Here is a 19,738-nt window from a genome sequence, read left to right as displayed (position 1 = left end):
CACTCCAAAAGAAAGTGTAACCAATTTTTCCCACTTCTTTTTTTCCCCACATATATTGAAGACACCAACTCACTGCAAACGTCTGCCTCTAATATTCTTGCATCCTGCTCAGAGTAGAAGCTTGGAAAGAAATTTTAAGAACCTTCAGTATCAAATACAAGTAAAAAAATTAACAGTGCTGTACCTTCCAGTATCTCGCAAGTCCTTAAACTCAATGTTTAGTACTGGCAAGAAAGCATTCTTACAAAATGGGCAAGTGGTGTTAAGGTTAGAATCATCCGCACTCCAACCAGACATAATCTCCTCATCATAAACCAAAGCTTCACAAACGTGACACTGAGAACATGTGGACATCAAAACCTTCAGAAAGAAGAAAATGAATGAATGAAAAATAATCAAATATTATTTCAAAATATTTATTTAAATGATTTCTGTTGAAAAGAATTAGAAATGTTGATTTATTCATGAACAGATGCTTGAATTTAACATCTGTTAAATGCAAAATTAAAACTATAGCCAATGCTCTCGAAGTACTAAATTCACTCCATATTACCACACCTGATTAACATCAGTGCAAGTTCACTGAAAGTAACAGACAACTTCAAATGGCTGGACTTTCCCTCAAAAATTGAAATGTGCTATTTACTTGAAATAAGTCAATTTTAATTTGCCATGATAGAATTTCCATAAACTCTCCCTGGTGAGTGATGAGTTATGCCCGTAAAGACATATAATTATGCAAAAATCCATATTGCAGGAGATGAAGAAAACTTTTAACTTCTGGAGGACACCACCTGTACCCAAAAAAATACAAGCTATAGCACATCCTTTATCAGAGGTGATAAAGAGGAGCACAGGAGGAGGTCACGTGATGGTGAGTGTCCAGGAAGTTGCAGACACTAAGAGCTCCCAGACCTAGACCAGAAAACACCATTAAAAATTCAAAATCCAGGATTTTAAAAAAAAGAAAAATTCCTGTCTGAATACAAGAGGAGGATGAGGTAGCTTCAATCAACAAAAAAAAGGAAAAATACAATAAGGAAATGGGCGGCCTGACAAAGATCCGAGGCAAGTGGAGGTGCCTCGTGTCAGGAGTAATGGTGGTACCAACCTGAGAGCCATCAAGGAGGACACAACCCCCGACCTCAGCACCAACGGGAGTTCCACAAGCAGGCGGTGCCCAGAACAGAGGAATGGTGTGGTAGTCAAGGTGGTGAGAGCCTTGGAAAAGGTGAACAGGAACAAGGGAAGACAGCTGCCTCTCCCTCACAGCTCGCGAGTTCGCGCGCCAAGCAACAGTCTCCTTGACAGCCAGGATCCACTAAGAGTGCATTGAGTCGGGGAACAGCGGCCTCGAGTGGAGCCAGCATGAGTTCGGGACTAAGAAGCTCCAACGAGGATGCAGAGGAGGTCAACCAGGACAGCAATCGAGGCAATTGCGAGGGCCATCAAGTCGGAGACGAGGATCTGCAGGGCGACAGTGATGGCGGTATTGGTGGCGGTCAAGTGTGCGAGGGACCCAGCCACAAGGCTAGGAGAAGCTGGAAAGCTGGGCCACGACAGAAAAGGGAGGAGGGGGGCCCGGAACCCTCCTTAAGAGACATTTTACAGTCTCTGACCCAAATGGAAAGTAGGTTGGAGAAGATAATGGACAGCAGGGCCACAAACATAATAGAAAAATTAGACAGGATGGAGGGGGCCCTGGTGAATATAACAGGTAGGGTGGCAGAGATAGAGGAGAGATTGGGGACAGGGAGGATAGAATTGCCACAATGGAGCAAGAAATTAAAAGAACTTCATAAAACGCTGCAACATTAAAAGAGTGGGTTCGAAACAAGACTCCAAGGGGGGAACTCTTACAGAGTTCCTAACTAAATGGATCCCTGAAGTACGAGGAAAGGAGGCGCTGGGAACCCCCATTGAAATAGAAAGACCCGTAGAACCCCAATCCCTAAGCCAGGACTGGGGCAAAGGCCCCTTATAAAGTTAAAATATTTTTAAGATCATGAAAAAATATTAGGTGCAGAGGCAAAAGGGGCAATTCAGAGGGCCCTCTGGAGTACAGGGGGTCGAAAGTGTTCTTTTATCCAGATATTAGTGCAGCTCTGCTCAAGAAGTGGAGAGACTTTGAACCGGTTAAACGATCGGCAAAGCAGGAGAACTATGACTATGTTCTGAGCCACCCCACTACCTTGAAAATTATGTTGCCGGGGGTGGGGGGAAGGATTTTTTTTTTAAAACAGAATAAATGAAAGCATGTCAGTTTATAAATACTCTGCTGGCACTAAATAGTGGACCAAGTGGAAAAGAGTAAAAGGGGCAATAAGACCTAAAAATTACTAAAACTGATAGACTGGGATGACTTGGAATTTTGTGTTATATAGAGAATAGGCTTTTGGCTGTTTTCTGATTTTTTTTTAAATGATAAAAAGATGTTATATGTAAAGGTATGGGGGGTTCTGAGACTGGACTGGTGGAGGGTGCTGAGGGTGAGAATGGAGAGTCATGGTGACTGCATGGTATGGGGTAATAGCAGTAAGAAGAGGAGAGTGACCGCCAGAGGTGTGAGCAGAGGGAAGCAGAGACTGAAGTATGATGTGTGTGGGGTATTCGTTCCCTTTTATTATTTAGAGGGGAATGGTTGTGAGTGGGTATGTATGTTGTGGGAGAATGGATTTGTGGTGTCTTTTTTCCCCCCGCAGGGTCTGTCGCTGCTCGGATGGAGTGAAGCAGCGGGCAGATGGTAAGAGATTGGGTGTGGGGTGGGGTGGAGGGAAAACATTTAGGGAGGGAGTCCTGTTGTAATTGATAAAAGTGTAAAGTATGCTAATTATAATGTTAACAGCTTAAACAGTCAGGTGAAATGTAAAAGGGTCTTGCCACACAAAAAAAATGGGAATAGAACTGGCCTTCCTCCAAGAGACGCATTTAACAGAGCAGTGGGAGCATCAGAAGCTAAAAAGCAGGTCATAGGTAAGGGGGGGTGGGGTAGCAATTCTAGTGGGGAAGAGTGTTCCAGTGCAGGTGCAGAGGGTGATTGAAGACAAAATGTGAAGATTTGTTATGGTGCACTGTCAAATATATTCAGAATCCTGGACCCTAGTGAACGTCTACGCCCCCCAACTATGATCATGAAAAGTTTATACAGGACATTTCCCTACAATTGGCAGAGGCAAATGAAAATATTCTAATAGGGGGAAACTTTAATCTATGTCTGGATCCGGTGCTGGATAAATCCACAAAACAAATAACTAGGACTAGAGTGCTGAAAGCCACCACTGACTGCATGAGAGAGCTGAATTTGATAGATGCAAGGCACAAAAAGCATCCAAGAGAGGGATTACTCATTTTACTCAAAGCAACATGATTCCTATGCTAGAACAGACTTTTTTTCTGGCTTCAGCCCATATAGAAGGTAAGATCATGGAAGTTGAGTATGGGGCAAGGCTTCTCTCGGACCATTCTCCCCCGGTTTTGACTACTGAAATGTCAGATAAACAGGACATTGTAACACTGATGTTGAAAAAAAAAACGGAATTTTGTGGTTTCATAAAAGCCAAAACAGCCCTGTACTGTTAGGCCAGATAAATTCCTTCTGTGGGACACCCTTAAGGCATACTTGAGGGGCCAGATAAAGATGATCAAGAAAAATTATATAAGGGAGGTGGAGGAAGTGGAAAAGGACATTACCCAATTAGAGAAAGATTTACAGAAATCAGGCTCAGAGGACCACTATAGAGCTCTTGCAAACAAGAAATTGGAATATAATACGCTTTAGACGTATAGTATGGAGAAGGTCCTTGTGAGGTCGAGGCAAAAGTGTCGAGTTGGGGGCAAGAGCATACAAGGTCTTTGCTTTGCAGAACAAGCCTCTAGAACAATCAATGCAATACAAACAGGGAATGGCCAGATCTCATATAAACCAAAGGAAATTAATGAGACCTTCAAAGAATTTTATGAAGGACTGCATAAATCTGAATTGACTGGGGATTCTAATCGAATGGATGAGTTTCTGGCCAGATTATATCTCCCAAATTTAAGTCCAGAGGAGCAGGAGGAACTAGACCTTCCTCTTATAGAGGAAGAGCTGGGGAAAGCATCAAGTGCGCTACAAGCTGGTAAGTCTCCGGGAAAGGACAGATTCCTATCGAGAATTTAAGGATTTACTAATACCTCTGTATATGGAGGTGATAGACCAGGCAAAGGAAACACAAACCCTCCTGGAATCTTTCACAACGACGATTGTTACAACGATCTTCAAGAAGGATAAAGATCCACTTTTGCCTTTTTATTATAGACCAATTTTCTTGCTGAATACTGATTACAAGATCCTTGCCAAGGCCCTGGCAAACAGATTGGCATTGCATTTACCAAAATTAATAAACAAAGACCAGGCAGCCTTTGTGCAGGAGAGGCAAGCAGAGGGCAGCATTAGCAGACTGTTGAGTGTAATGCATCTGGCACAAACCAGAAATGAGAGGGGATTGGCTGTTTCCCTGGATGCAGAGAAGGCTTTTGATAGACTGAAGTGGGAATTTTTATATAAAGTGTTGAAAAAGGTGGGGTTTGAAATTAGATTAGGGTGCAATACCATGTGCCCAAGGCAAAGGTTATGACCAATGGACAAATCTCTTCAGCTTTCCCACTAACCAGATCTAGTAGACAAAGGTGCCCGCTACCACTGGCTCTCTTTGTGCTAGCAATGGAACCACTAGCAGAGGCCATTCACCGGGATCCAGATATTAAAAGTTATAGAGTGGACCAGGAGGAGCACAAAATCAACTTATTTGCTGATGAAATGCTGATACACCTGTCAGACCCTGCAACTTCTTTGCCTCAACTGTACATGGTATTGGAGGACTATGGGAAACTCTCCAGGTATAAAATCAAATGAGGAAAAAGTGAGGTGGTGCCACTCAACAAGGGGAATTATACCCAACTTAAAGAAAATAGCAATTTAAAGTGGCCACAGGGGGGGGAGATCAAATACCTGGGAGTTAATATTGATGGGAACTTGAATAACTTATACAAGTTAAATTAAGTCCCCTTGCTGGAGAGAGACGAAAAGGATTTAAATAGATGGATGTTCCTGCCCATAACATTAGTGGGCAGGGTTAACTGTATTAAAATGAATGTGTTGCCAAGACTCCAATATATTTTCCAGACATGCCTGTGCCATTTCCCCAGGATTTATTCAAACAGCTGCTACACTAGGTCAGAATGTTTCTCTGGAATGGTAAGGTGGCAAGGGTTTCTATGGAAAAATTAACATGGGACTATAGTTTAGGCAGATTGAGGATGCCAGACTTTAAAAAATATTATTGGGCAGCCCAGTCGAAATACATCACCTCTCTCTTCCAGGGAGGAGGTGTACCATCCTTGGCACAAATTGATCTGCACCTGGTGGGCGAGAGGATAGCAGAGGTCTTTATTTATAAATGGGATGCTAAATTGCTGTCAGGAAAGAAGAGCATCCCCATATTAAAACAAGTGATTAATACCTGGAACAAAATTAACCAATATTTGAACATCAAAGTGGGGCTGTCCCCAAAAACTTCCCTGACACCTAATAAATTAATACCATTAACTGTAGGTATCAAGATCCTGGACACTTGGTGCCGTAATGGCATCAGGTGCATAGAGGACTGTTCCAAGCAGGAGCAATTAATGTTGTTTGAGCAACTCAAAAATAAATATGATTTGCCAAATCAGACATTCCACTGCTATCTTCAAATAAGATCTTTTTTACGGGACATATTGGGTCCAAGTCTGACCCTACCTCGGTGCAGTGCCATAGAGACCATGATTCAAAGGGGGATTGGAAAGAAATTCATTTCTGCAATGTATTTCCTGCTCCAGTTAGATGGAGAAGGATGGGAGTCGGACTTATGCCGGGACAGCATGACCACGGTCATCAACGCAAGGTACAATGTGGTGCAATATAATTTTTTGCACCAGCTGTATCTAATGCTGCAAAAAGTAAACAGGTCAAAACCATAAGCCTCGGACCAACGTTTCAGATGCGGCATGGCTATTGGGACATTCTTGCACACAGCCTGGTCATGTACCACGGTGAGGCCCTTTTGGGAAGAACTAGGCCAAGTCCTAAAGAAAATCATAGGTAAACAATTCCCGCAGGACCCAAAGTTGTTCCTGTTGGGAAACATAATGGATATGAGGCTTACAATGAAGCTGTCCAAATTTCAAATCAATTTACGTTAATCACATTGGCAGTGGCCAGGAAGTCCATTGCGGCGACCTGGAAGTCTGACTCTAGTCTTAGTATTGAACGATGGAATATGGAAATGCAGAGCTGTGTTCCCCTGGAGAAGGTAACTTATAATCTGAGAGACAAAAATATACACTTTTTGAAGTATTTGGCAGCTGTACATGTGCCACATTAGCGTAAGGCGGTGAATGATTTCCCCCATTCTCTGCCGTGGGGTCCTTTCCCTCACTCTAATCCCGATCAAGGAAAGTCAGGAATATATAATCGCCAATCGATCGCCCACCAAGCAGCAACAATCCCTATTCCCTAATTATTATTTATTATCCTGGTGTAGTTTTCTGTTGATGGTCGCAGTCTGAATGAGCTGTGTTAGATGTAGGGGCGATTGGAAAAGACGCAAACTTGTTTATACAGTCAATAATGAGAATGGAGTGTGTGTAAATTTGAATGTGAGCTGCCAGGATGGCTCTAACAATGTATATGGCTGCACAAGCTTGTGTGAAAATATAAATAAAATTTTTTTTAAACGTGCACAGGAGTTCTTTCTCCACTAATTTCAGCAATTTGTTCAGTTAAGAGATTTCATAAATCTACAAGACCTATAACAATCAAAATGACTTGCACATTATTGATTTTTGTGGACTTCTATTTGGAAGAGCCTTAAAATGTATTCCCTATCCTTGCAGCAAATGAAATAGTAATTAAACAAGAAAACCCTCTACTATAGCAATAATTCATTGTGTGTACTACATGTTTGCAAGTTGCGGGAGTATTGTATTGCTATAGAAATGGGGACCATTCCAACAAACATGAAAATCTGAGATCTTAGAAGCACAGATCATTAATGTTTCTCCTAAGTTCAACTGGCAATATCTTTTCTTTTTAAGATATTTTTAGTGATATTTTTACAATAAGAAAATTTGGACAATACCATTAAAGTGTGCTACAAGACCAGAAAAAGTTATAAAAATTATCGTTAAATACAAAAAAGCACAATCATAATAATAAAATAGAACTTAACAAAAGAGAAAATAAATAAATTTAGGTAAAATGTTTATTTTAATAGAGTTAATATGGACCAATCATAGAAATAGATAAAGGTGACCATCTCATTAAAGATAATTTAACATATTTAAGTAGAAATATTTTACTTAAAAATATGTTTATAACTCTTTGTAATTGTAATACCAAGATAAGTAAATTGATCTCTCACAATCTTATAAGGAACATTAAAATACCTTGGTATGGATCATTTAAGGGCAAAAGTTCACTCTTATGCAGATTCAATTTATACCCTGAAAATTAACTAAATTGAGATAGTAAAGATAGTGTGAAAGGTTAAGAAGTATCTGGATTAGATATAAAAAGCAAAAGATCATCTGCATATAGGGAAATTTTATGTTCAATAGCCTTCCTGTAAATCCTGAAAAAAAATCTCTGCACTCTCAAAACGCAATTGCTAATGGATCTAAAACCAAATCAAAAAGTAATGGATTTAAAGGATAGCCTTAATGAGAACTCCATTGAAGATTAAAAGTTTTGATTGTTGTAAATTATTAAGAATTGAAGCAGTAGGACAAAAATATAATAATTTAATCCATTTAATAAAACATGATCCAAACATTTTTTCAGAATCGCAAATAAATAACCCCACTCCATCCGATCAAAAGCATTCTCTGCATCTAATGGAAGGATACATTCAGGGACAGGACTGGGGGGCAAATATAAAATGTTCAATAAATGATGTAAATGAAAATTAGAATAACAATTTTTAATGAAGCCAGTCTGATCTTCAGAAATAATTAAAGGTAATATATACTCCAGTCTTGGCACTTTAGCCAAGATATTCATATCAACATTCAGTAAAGAAATTGGCCTATAATAAGAATACTCAAGTGGATCTTTCCCCTTTTTCGCAATAATAGAAATTCAAGCTTCACACAGAATTTAATTGGAGCACAACCAAATTAGAAAAAATTCCACAGGATACCCATCAGGTCCTGGAAATTTACCTGACTGTAGTGAAGAAATAGCAAGAAGTATTTCCTCTTATGAAATAGGCTACTCCAGACTCGTACAATTATTCTGAAAAAAATGTGCGAATATTTAAGCGGTCCAAAAACTCCTTTATTAGAATATTATCATTATTAGATTCAGAAGTATACAGTCTAGAATAAAACCCTCTAAATGTATCATTTATTTTAGAATGGTCTATAGTAGCATTACCGTTGCCTATCCAAATCTTAGCAATTTTTCTCTGAGCAGAAATTCCTTTTAATTGGTTGGCCAAAAGCTTACCAGATTTTTCTCCATGATGTAAAACTGAATTTAACTCCTCAAAAGTTTCTGTTCAATGGGATAAGTAGAAAGAAGATCAAATTTGTTCTTCAAGTTCAACTCTCTTTTTATATAATTTAGGGATTTTAATTTGTGCATATTGTAAATCAATTTGTTTAATCTGATTAATTAAATTGAATATTTCTTTATTAGGTTTCTTTATACTAGCTGTATAAGAAATAATTTGCTCTCCAAGATATGCTTTCAGTGTCCCAAGCAATCAAGGTAGAAATAGTTGAAGAATTTTTATTCAAGAAATTAATATGCTCCTACATAAATTTCAAAAAATTATTATCTGAAAGTAAAGTAGAATTAAAATGCCAATGCCTCTTTGTAGAAGGAAAAATCAAGAAAATTCATAGAATGATTGGAGCATGGTCGGATATCACTATACCTTGATAATCACAATTAGTCAAATGAAATCAATTGTTTATCCATTAAAAGATCATCAGAGAGCAAGTGCAATGAACATAAGAATAAAAGGAGTACTCTCTTCTATTCAGGTGAAAAAATGCTACTCATCTGAAGTACTGATATTTGTTGAAAAAATAATGAATTACAGAAGCATATTTTCTCAAAGTAGCAGATTTAGGAGATGAATGATCGAAGACAGGATCTAACCAACAATTAAAATCTCCATCCAACACCAGTGAGTAAAGACTTAAATCTGGTAGGGCTGAGAAAAAAACCCACATCATCAATGTTAGGGGCGTTTATATTAGCAAAAACTTCCATTTTATTATGTAGTTTGCCTGTAACAATAATGTATCAACCATAATTATCTGATATATTATGATGAACAAAAGAAATGTTCTGATTGACTGACATATAGATTACCCTAACTTTAGCATTAGAAGAAAAATGAAAACATTGCCCTTTCCACTTTGACCTAAGTTGGGAATTATCAGTTTCGGATTGGAGTTTCTTATAAAAAAAACACCTATAAAAAAACAATCTCAGTTTTTAGATGTTTGACATGTACAAACACTGTACTGCATTTAATACGGCTGTTTAAACCTTTGAAAATCCAAGAAATAACTTTAAGATTAATCATAATTTTAATTAATGTTATGAAAAGAATGAAGAACAGTCCGTCAGCAACCTCCAAGCTGCCACCTTAAATCCGTACGACAACACAGCTTACACAAAACTTGAAACCATAACAATCTTGAAACCCAGTTCTTTAAACCCAAACAACCACCCTCCCTCCTAAACACCCCAAATCCAAAACCTGCCGAAAGGGACAGCAGACAGGCTCCAAATATATTTTAAACCCCTTACATTTCTGCTGAAGATTCTAAATATAGCTCTTTTTTTTTAAATTTTTCTAGACAATTAAAAACTGTACAAAGTGAAAGAAAGAATTTGCAGTAAAGCTAAACAATGCAGGTGCATGCATGTTAAATTCACGTCTCCCCTTCCCATGGTCAGCAATTTTTAAAAAGTGCATTATATTCACAAACACATCTAAACAACAAGCGTTCAAAATAATACTAAACCATTAATAGTAAAAAAAAATAAAGACCAACAGACATTCCCCATTTAACTTTGCAGGCTTGTTACAGCAAGTATCCAAAACCTATACCTGATTAACTTTAAGATTTCCTGCACGTAAAATGGACTATGCGCATGTGCATTATTATTAGTGTTAACCCTATTTTCCCACAGTTCTGTTATAACCCAAGGGCAAAACACTACTTGTATTATTGATAAATGAATTACAAAAGTAGGAAATTAAAATCAACAGTAAAAAGATAAAATTAATATATTCCACAAATCTTTCATGCAAAAAAAAGGCAACTAAACTAAAATAGAAAAAAAAAACACAAGCTTACTAAACCATAAACCAAACAAGAACATTACACCATCCATTAACAAAAAGAAGGCAACCAAACTTCACCCTGCATGAAGCAGGGATTTGGATTCTTACACCACTGGCATCTATTTTGGGGGTAAGGATGAATTGTACAAAAGGGACCTTAACAGGCAGGGGAACCAGTAGTCTGGTAACCAGGTTTCCCACTACTACATGGGTGTGTTTAAGTGGGGTGTGGGGGGGGTGTGGTGTGGGAGATGAACTGGAAATACAAAGATGGAGTTGTAGGGAAATAGAGAATAAGTTAAGGAAGACAACGGAATTAATGGGGCAGAAAGCTCAGGAAGGGATTGGAGAGTACAGCCAAGTGCAATAGGAATCAATGTGAAAGGGAAGGGGAGTAATGGATTAAAAGTGTATATATGAATGCACAAAGCACAAGAAATAAAGTGGATGAGTTTGAGGCTCAGTTGAAAATTGGCAAGTATGATGTTGTAGGAATAATAGAGACATGGCTGCAAGAGAACCAGAGCTGGGAAATGAATATCCAAGGGTACAAATCCTATCAAATGGACAGACAGGTGGGCAGAGGGGGTGGGGTGGCTCTGTTGTTGAGGAATGAAATTCAGTCCTTTGCGAGGGGTGACATAGAATCAGGAGATGTAGAGTCAGAATGGATAGAACTGAGAAATTGTCACAGGTCAACAAGAGCCTAATGGTAGTTATCTACAGGCCCCACACAGTAGCCTAGATATAGGGTGCAAGTTGAATCAAGAGTTAAAATTGGCATGTCTCAAAGGTAATGCTACGGTTCTCATGGGGGATTTCAACATGCAGGTAGGTACTACTCCCTAAGGGAATTTGTGGAGTGTCTCGGAGATGGATTCTTAGAGTAGCTTGTACTAGACCCTTTCAGGGAGAAAGCAATTCTAGATTTAGTGTTATGTAATGAACCAGGTTTGATAAGGGAGCTCGAGGTAATGGAGCCATTAGGAGGTAGTGACCATAATATGATGTTTTAATCTACAATTTGAGAGGGAGAAGGGAAAATTGGAAGAGTCAATATTACAGTTGAACAGAGGGGACTATGGAGTCATAAGGGAGGAGCTGGCCAAAGTTGACTGGAAAGATACCCTAGCAGGGATGACAGTGGAACAACAATGGTAGGTATTTCTGGGAATAATACAGAAGGTGCAGGATCAGTTCATTCCAGAGGAAGAAAGATTCAAAGAGGAGAAAAGGATGACCATGGCAGACAAGGGAAGTCAAGGACAATATAAAAATAAAAGAGAAGTATAACATAGCAAGGATGAGTGGTAAGCCAGAGGATTGGGAAACTTTTAAAGAGCAACAAAAGATAACTAAAAAGCCAATATGGGAGAAAAGATGAGGTATGAAAATGAGCTAGCCAAAAATATAAAGGAGGATAGTAAAAGCTTCTTTAGATATGTGAAGAGGAAAAAAATTAGTTAAGATCAAAGTTGGGCCCTTGAAGACAGAAATGGATGAAATTATTATGCGGAAACAAGGAAATGGCGGACAAGTTGAACAGGTATTTTGGATCTGTCTTCACTAGGAAAGACACAAAGAATCTCCCAGATGTGGACAGAGGACCTGGGGTAATGGAGAAACTGAAGGAAATTCACATTTGGCAGAAAATGGTGTTGGGCAGACTGATGGAACTGAAGGTCTGCATTCCAGAGTACTTAAGGAGGTGGTTCTAGAAATAGTGGACGATTGGTAATCATTTTCCAATGTTCTTTAGATTCAGGGTCAGTTCCTGTGGATTGGAGGGTAGCTAATGTTATCCAACTTTTTAAGAAAGGAGGGAGAGTGAAAACAGGGAATTATAGATGTTAGCCTGACATGAGTGGTGGGAAAGATGCTGGAGTCAATTAAAAAAGATGAAATAGCAGCACATTTGTATAGCAGTAACAGGATCAGTCCGAGTCAGCATGGATTTACAAAGGGGAAATCATGCTTGACTAATCTTCTGGAATTCTCTGAGGATGTAACTATGAAAATGGCTAAGGGAGAGCCAGTGGATGTATTGAACATGGACTTTCAGAAAGCCTTTGATAAGGTCCCACATGGGAGATTAATGGGGAAAATTAGAGCATATTGTATTGGGGGTAGGGTATTGTCATGGATAGAAAAATTGGTTGGCAAAGAGTAGGGATTAACTGGTCCCTTTCAGAATGGCAGGCAGTGACTAATGAAGTACCATAAGGCTTGGTGCTGGGACCACAGCTATTTACCATATACATTAATGATTTAGATTAAGGGATTAAAAGTAACATTAGCAAATTTACAAATAACACAAAGGTGGGTGGCAGTGTGAAATGTGAGAAGGATGTTATGAGAATGTAGGGTGACTTGGACAAGTTGGGTGAGTGGGCAGATGCATGGCAGATGCAGCTTAATGTGGATAAATGTGAGGTTATCCACTTTGGTGGCAAGTACAGGAAGGCAGATTACTATCTGAATGGTGTCAAGTTAGGAAAAAGGGAAGCACAATGAGATCAAGGTGTCCTTGTTTATCAGTCACTGAAAGTAAGCATAGAGGTACAACAGGCAATGAAGAAAGTTAATGGCATGTTGGCCTTCATAACAAGGGGAGTTGAGTATTGGAGCAAAGAGGTCCTTCTGCATTTGTACATGGCCCTGGTGAGACCACACATGGAGTCTAGTGTGCAGTTCTGATCTCCAAATTTAAGGAAGGATATTTTTGCTATTGAGGGAGTGCAGTATAGGTTCACGAGGTTAATTCCCAGGATGGCAGTACTGTCATATGTTGAAAGATTGGAGCGACTGGTCTTGTATACACTGGAATTTAGAAGGATGAGAGGGAATCTGATTGAAACATATAAAATTATTAAGTGATTGGACACGCCAGAGGCAGGAAACATGTTCCCATTGTTGGGGGAGTCCAGAACCAAAGGCCACAGTTTAAGAATAAGGGGTATCCATTTAGATTGGAGTTAAGGAAAAAATGTTTTCACCCAGAGAGTTGTGGATCTGTGGAATACTCTGCTCAGGAGGCAGTGGAGGCCAATTCTCTTGATGCTTTCAAGAAAGAGTTAAATAGAGCTCTTAAAGATGGCAGAGTCAAGGGATATGGGGAGAAGGCAGGAATGGGGTAGTGATGATCATACTGAATAGCCGTGCTGGCTTGAAGGGTCAAATGGCCTACTCCTGCACCTATCAGCTTTGTCTATAATCAAAGCAAAATGAAAAACTTCAGCAATACAAAAACTTCAGTCACCAACTAATAGTTCATATGAGAATTGATGTTGAAGGAGACTCATTCAAGACTTCCACTGATTTCACAAATTCCTTGTGGCCATCATTGAAAGTAATCCGAAGATGAGCTGGATATAACAAAGCAGGCTTGAATCCTTTCTTATACAGCTCAGACATGTCATCTTTATATTCTCTGTGCAGATTCATAATTCAGGACAAAAGTCTTCCGCAAGTCTAATTTGTTGCCCCTGGTAATCTTCTGATGAGCCTCACGAATTACATGATATTTTACTTGATATTGGTGGAGCCAGAGAATTACCAAATGCGGACGGCGACCCGAAGCTGGCTTGGGAGCCAAGGAACGATGAGCTCTATCAAACTCAAGCTTAAAGGATAATCAATGGGAAAGGGAGTGATAAGAAAGAAAAACAGCAACAGGAAGCCCAACAGATAACTAACCCAGAAGAAGAGGACAACAATAAGAAGCTATGCAAAAAAACACCCAACAAACTGAGGTAAGCAGCTCAACAAGAAAGCCAAAAGAGACACAGATACAAGGAAGAGAAGTAGAAGACACAAACACAGGTGCAGACACAGAAGAAGAAGATGACCATGCTCTGCACAGAGGAATAGAAGGTAAAATAGATGGACAGTATATAGATAAAAAAATTTCAAGAACAAATGAAAGCATTAAAAGAATGGTTGACATCAGAATTTAGTGAAATGAAAAGTACAGAAGAAAAAGTGAATAGAGATGGTCATGACAGAAATAGGGAAAAGATTAGAAAATGTGGAAGAATGAGAAATAGCTGTAGAAATGAAAGTGAATGACAAGAAGAAAATTAGAAGACAGTGACAAAAAAGTTAAAGAGACACAAGAGTAGTTAGCTCAGAAGATGGATATAATGGAAAAGTATAGTAAGCGAAACAATATGAAGATAGTGGGCCTAAAGGAAGATGAAGAAGACAAAAGTCTGAAAGAATTTATAAAAGAATGAATCCCAAAGGTCCTGGGAATGCCAGAAATACAGGAAGGAATGGAAATAGAAAGGGCACAGAGAACATTAGCCCCGAAAACACAGTCACAACAAAAACCAAGATCCTTTTTAGTAGAATTTATGAGATACACAACAAGAGAAAATATATTGGAGAGGGCAAGGAATAAAATTAGAGAAGACAAAAAAACCATTGGAATACAAGGGTCAAAAATATTTTTTTACCCAGACATAAGTTTTGAACTCCTAAAGAAGAGGAAGGAGTTTAACACAGCAAAATCGATCCTATGGAAAAAAGGCTATAAATTTATGTTAAGATATCCAGCTGTGCTTAAAATATTTATCCCCGGGGAGCAAAACAGACTGTTCTCGGATCCGGAGAAAGTACGAGAATTTGCAGAATGCCTGCAGGACAGAAGGAGAGATGTAACAAGAATGAAGAGTGACGACAAACTACAAATAAAGATATAAAAATAATGTATTCATAAGAACTAAAGAAGGGAAAGAAAAGGGAAGTAAGGAACAAAAATGAGAGGAAAAAAAGAAAGAAAAGAGTGTGAGCTTTGTTAAATGTGAAGATAGAAGTCTTTTCTGGAGTAGGTTGGGTGGGAGAGAATAACAGTCACTGCAAAATCAGTTGACTCTTGCGAGCAGGTTCGTAATCCGAAAGGAGAGGGGAGTTGTGGTTGCCCGGCAAGGGACAGAGGCAACTCAGAGAGGGGAAGGGACACTTGGGGGTTAAGGGAATTTTAGATGTGGGAGTTGTTGAAGTATTTTATGTTTTAGAAGTGTTGTCATACATTGAGTTCAAAAAGGGAAAACTGAGAGATGAAAATAGGGAAAAGGGGAAAGGTGATGGTGAGGAAGCAGAAATGAGGTATAAACAGAGTATGAGAAGGCCATGTTGAACTATATGACTATAAATATTAATGGAATACATAACCAAATCAAAAGGAAGAGGCTATTAAATTTCCTGAAAAAAGAAAAAATAGATATAGCATTCGGGCAGGAAACGCATCTAACTGAAGTGGAACACAAGAAATTAAGCAGAGACTGTGTAGGGCACATAACGGCAGCATCATATAATTCAAAAGTCAGAGGTGTAGCTATATTAATCAATAAAAATGTACCAATCAAAATAGAGGAGGAAATAATAGATCCAGCAGGGAGGTATGTAATGATAAAGTGTCAGATATATTCAGAATTCTGGAATTTGGTCAATATATATGCACCTAATGAAGAGAATCAAAAGTTTATGCAAGATTTTTTTTGAAGATTGCAGATACACAAGGAATATATTGATAGGAGGGGATTTTAACCTTAATTTGGACCCAAAGGTGGATAAAACTGGACAAAAGACTAGCAAAAAGAATAAAGTGGTCAAATTTAAGGTTACATCAATGCAGGAAATGCAACTGTTGGATATATGGAGGAGGCAACACCCAAAGGAGAAGGAATACTCATATTATTTGAGTAGACATAAAACATACTCAAGGATTGACATGTTCCTGTTGTCAGCCCATATCCAAGGGAGAGTTAGGAAAACTGAATACAAAGCTAAACTACTATCCGATCATTCACCCCTATTATTAGCAATAGAACTGGAGGACATTCCACCAAGAACATATCGATGGAGATTAAACTCCATGCTACTTAAAAGACAGGAATTTAGAGAATTTATTGAACGCCAAATTAAAATGCACTTTGAAATAAATACGGAATCAGTGAAAGACAAATTTATATTATGGGATGCAATGAAAGCCTTCATCAGAGAGCAGATAATAAGTTATGTAACTAAGATGAAAAAGGACTACAATCGGGAAATAGAACAGTTGGAAAGGGAAATAGTAAGTACAGAAAAAGAACTCGCAACAGGGAAGATAAAACAAAAAGAAGAGAATTGGTGGACAAAAAAAAATACAAAACATTACAAACGTATAAGGTGGAGAAGAACATAATGAAAATAAAGCAGAAGTAGTACGAGCTAGGAGAAAAAAACGCACAAAATATTAGCCTGGCAACTTAAAACAGAACTAGCTAAAAGAACGGTATTGGCATCAAGGAAAAAGGACAAACAAATTACATATAAGCCAACAGAGATCAATTAAAACTTTAAGGAATTCTATGAACAATTATACCGAACTGAAAACGAAGGGAAAGAAGACAAAATAGATGAGTTTTTAGCTGAAATTGAACTACCGAAATTGCAAGAAGAGGAGCAAAACAAATTGATAAAACCATTTGAAATAGAGGAAATATAGGATATATTAAAAAAGCTGCCAAACAATCCTGGAGAGGATGGACTCCCAATAGAATTATATAAAACATTTAAAAAGTTATTAATTCCTCCTCTCCTCGACGTAATGAACCAGATACCAGATAGAAGAAACACAAAACTTGCCAGATTCATGTAAAACAGCAATAATTACAGTAATACCAAAGACGGGGAAAGATCCACTAACACCAGCATCATATATCTCTACTTAATTCAGATTATAAGATAATAGCAAAACTATTAGCAAACAGATTGGCCGACTGTGTACCAAAAATAGTAAAACAAGATCAAACTGGATTTATTAAGAAAAGACGAACTACAGACAATGTCTGTAAGTTCATTAATTTAAACCATCCAGTAGAAGGAAATAAGACACCAATAGTGGCTGTTGCTTTAGACGCAGAAAAAGCCTTTGACAGGGTAGAATGGAATTATTTATTCAAAGTACTACAGAGGTTCAACCTACCAGAAAAAATATATTAATTTGATTAAAGCATTATATAAAGGACCATTGGCGAAGGTGACAGTAAATGGATATGTAACGAACCAATTTAAATTAAGTAGGTTAACTAGGCAGGGATGTTTCCTTCACTGTTCGCTTTAGCAATAGAACCATTGGCAAAACTGATAAGAACAGAAAATAAAATAAAAGGGATAAAAATAAAGGAGAAGGAATATAAAATCAGTTTATTTGCAGATGACGTCATAGTATACTTAACAGAACCAGAAATATCAATAAAAGAACTACATAAGAAATTGAAGGAATATGGAGAAATATCGGGGTACAAGATCAATACAAATAAAAGTGAAGCGATGCCAATGAATAATGCAGATTACACAGAGTTTAAAAAAGAATCACCATTTAAATGGCAAACACAAGCAATCCGATACCTAGGTATTAGGTTTGATAATAATTAGATAATACAAATTAAATTATCAGCCATTAATGAAGAAATTACAGGATATCTTTGAATATTGGAAAGAATTGCCACTAACATTGATAGGGAGGGTAAATTGCATTAAAATTAATGTCTTCCCAAGCATACAATACCTATTTCAATCGTTAGAATTCCCTTAACAGGGAAATTCTTCAATGAACTAAAGAGAATAATAAGGAAATTCTTATGGAAAGGGGGGAAACCGAGGATAGCGCTAGATAAATTAACAGAATAGTACAAACAAGGTGGTTTGCAGCTAATAAACTTTTAAAATTATTATAGAGCAGCACAATTAAGGTATCTATCAGATTTTTATCAAACAAGGGAATAACCAGATTGGACCAAGATGGAGCTAGATAAAATAGGGGAGAAGGTACCAGAACATATAGTTTATAAGTGGGATGAAAAACTGGTGCAATATAGGAGTTCACCAGTTCTGCACCATTTACTCAATATATGGAAGAAGATTCACTTAGAAAGGAAAAAAACAAATTACCAAATACCAAAATTATTATTGACACAAAATCTGCTAATCCTTTTCACAATAGATAACCTTTCCTTTAGAGAATGGGAGAGAAAAGGAATTAAAAGAATAGAAAATTGTTTTTGGGAAATAATTTATTAACATTTGAACAAATGAGGTACAAATATGGAATAACTCATGGTACAATGTTTGCATACCATCAACTGAAAGCCTACTTAAAGGATAAATTGGAAAGCAGACTGAGATTACCAGAAGGAAGCAGCTTTGAATATGTGATTACAGAAACAATGATAATAAAAAGATTTATGACGAACATGTGCATCAAGCTGCAAGAGAAGGAAAATGATGAAATAAGCTATAAACCCAAACAAAAGTGAGAAAAAGATTTAAACAAAGATAAAAAATGAAATATGGGAAAAGTTATGCTCTGGAACTGTGAAAAATATAATAAACATGAGGTTACACATGATACAATATAATTGGTTACTCAGGCTATACATCACGCCCCAAAAGTTAAATAAATGGGATCCAACATTATCAGATAGATATTTTCGCTGTAAGAAGGAAATGGGAACAACTGTACATGCAATTTGGGCATGTGAGAAAGTGAAAAAGTTTTGGGAAGATCTAAATCAGGTATTAAATAAAATCACAAAAAGCAACATACCAAAAAATCCAGAGATCTTTCTTCGAAGTAATATAAGAAGTAAAGAATTAGGCCTCAAACTGGATGAAGCGCAAAAAAGATTTATGATGATAGCCTTAGCTGTAGCAAAAAAATGTATAATGTCAACTTGGAAATCAGAAGAGAGCCTGAGAGTACAGCAATGGTAGATGGAAATGAATAAATGTATTCCATTAGAAAAAAAGCATACAATTTAAAAAATAAAGTCACATTATTTGAACAAATTTGGGAACCGTACATGGACCGTACACAACAGAGAGGGCTTACCGCGGACCTCCACCCCCTAAAATGATAAAATGAGAAGACAAAATGACCTGATCCAGTGTGTAAAAGTAGATGACACAATTTTCTTGTTTATTTTCATTTTGTGTGATGACATTGTTTAATGGTTTTATTGTATTGTATATGTTGAACATTTAATGAGTTTGGGGGGGGAGAAGGAGGGTAGGGGGGAAAAAAGGGAGAAAATGGCATTGTGTATATTTAAGAGGGAAATGTTTGTATGTATTTTGATTGATATGGTTCATAGTGTGAAAAATGTAAAAAATTTTTTTTAAAGTAGAACACTTGTAATGATAGTAGCAAAGAGCAGGGAAATTTCCTTAATTACTACAATGGTGACTGCATCTGGGATTCTCTGGTATGTTCCTTTCCCAAATGAAAACAATTAAATCATAATTGTTCACAAGAAGAATTTATGCATTATGTTTTAATATTCCAGTATGGCTTTTTAAAA

The 19,738-nt window shown here is 37.6% G+C and overlaps 1 protein-coding gene across 12 annotated transcripts in view; it reads right to left on the bottom strand.

Annotated features, from left to right (window-relative positions):
• dennd4c (DENN/MADD domain containing 4C) overlaps positions 1–19,738 on the bottom strand; it is a 190,329-nt gene that overhangs the window by 10,200 nt on the left and 160,391 nt on the right. For all 12 annotated transcript variants that reach the window (XM_069926480.1, XM_069926527.1, XM_069926536.1 and 9 more), the window contains one exon: positions 185–360. In XM_069926480.1, coding sequence (XP_069782581.1) covers positions 185–360 — 176 coding nt within the window. The remainder of the gene's footprint in view (positions 1–184; positions 361–19,738) is intronic.

Source organism: Narcine bancroftii, chromosome 1 (assembly GCF_036971445.1).
Source record: "Narcine bancroftii isolate sNarBan1 chromosome 1, sNarBan1.hap1, whole genome shotgun sequence".
In the NCBI taxonomy this organism is placed as follows: Eukaryota; Metazoa; Chordata; class Chondrichthyes; order Torpediniformes; family Narcinidae; genus Narcine; species Narcine bancroftii.
Note: the sequence above shows the minus strand (reverse complement) of the source record. Positions and strands in the feature narration are given on the sequence as shown.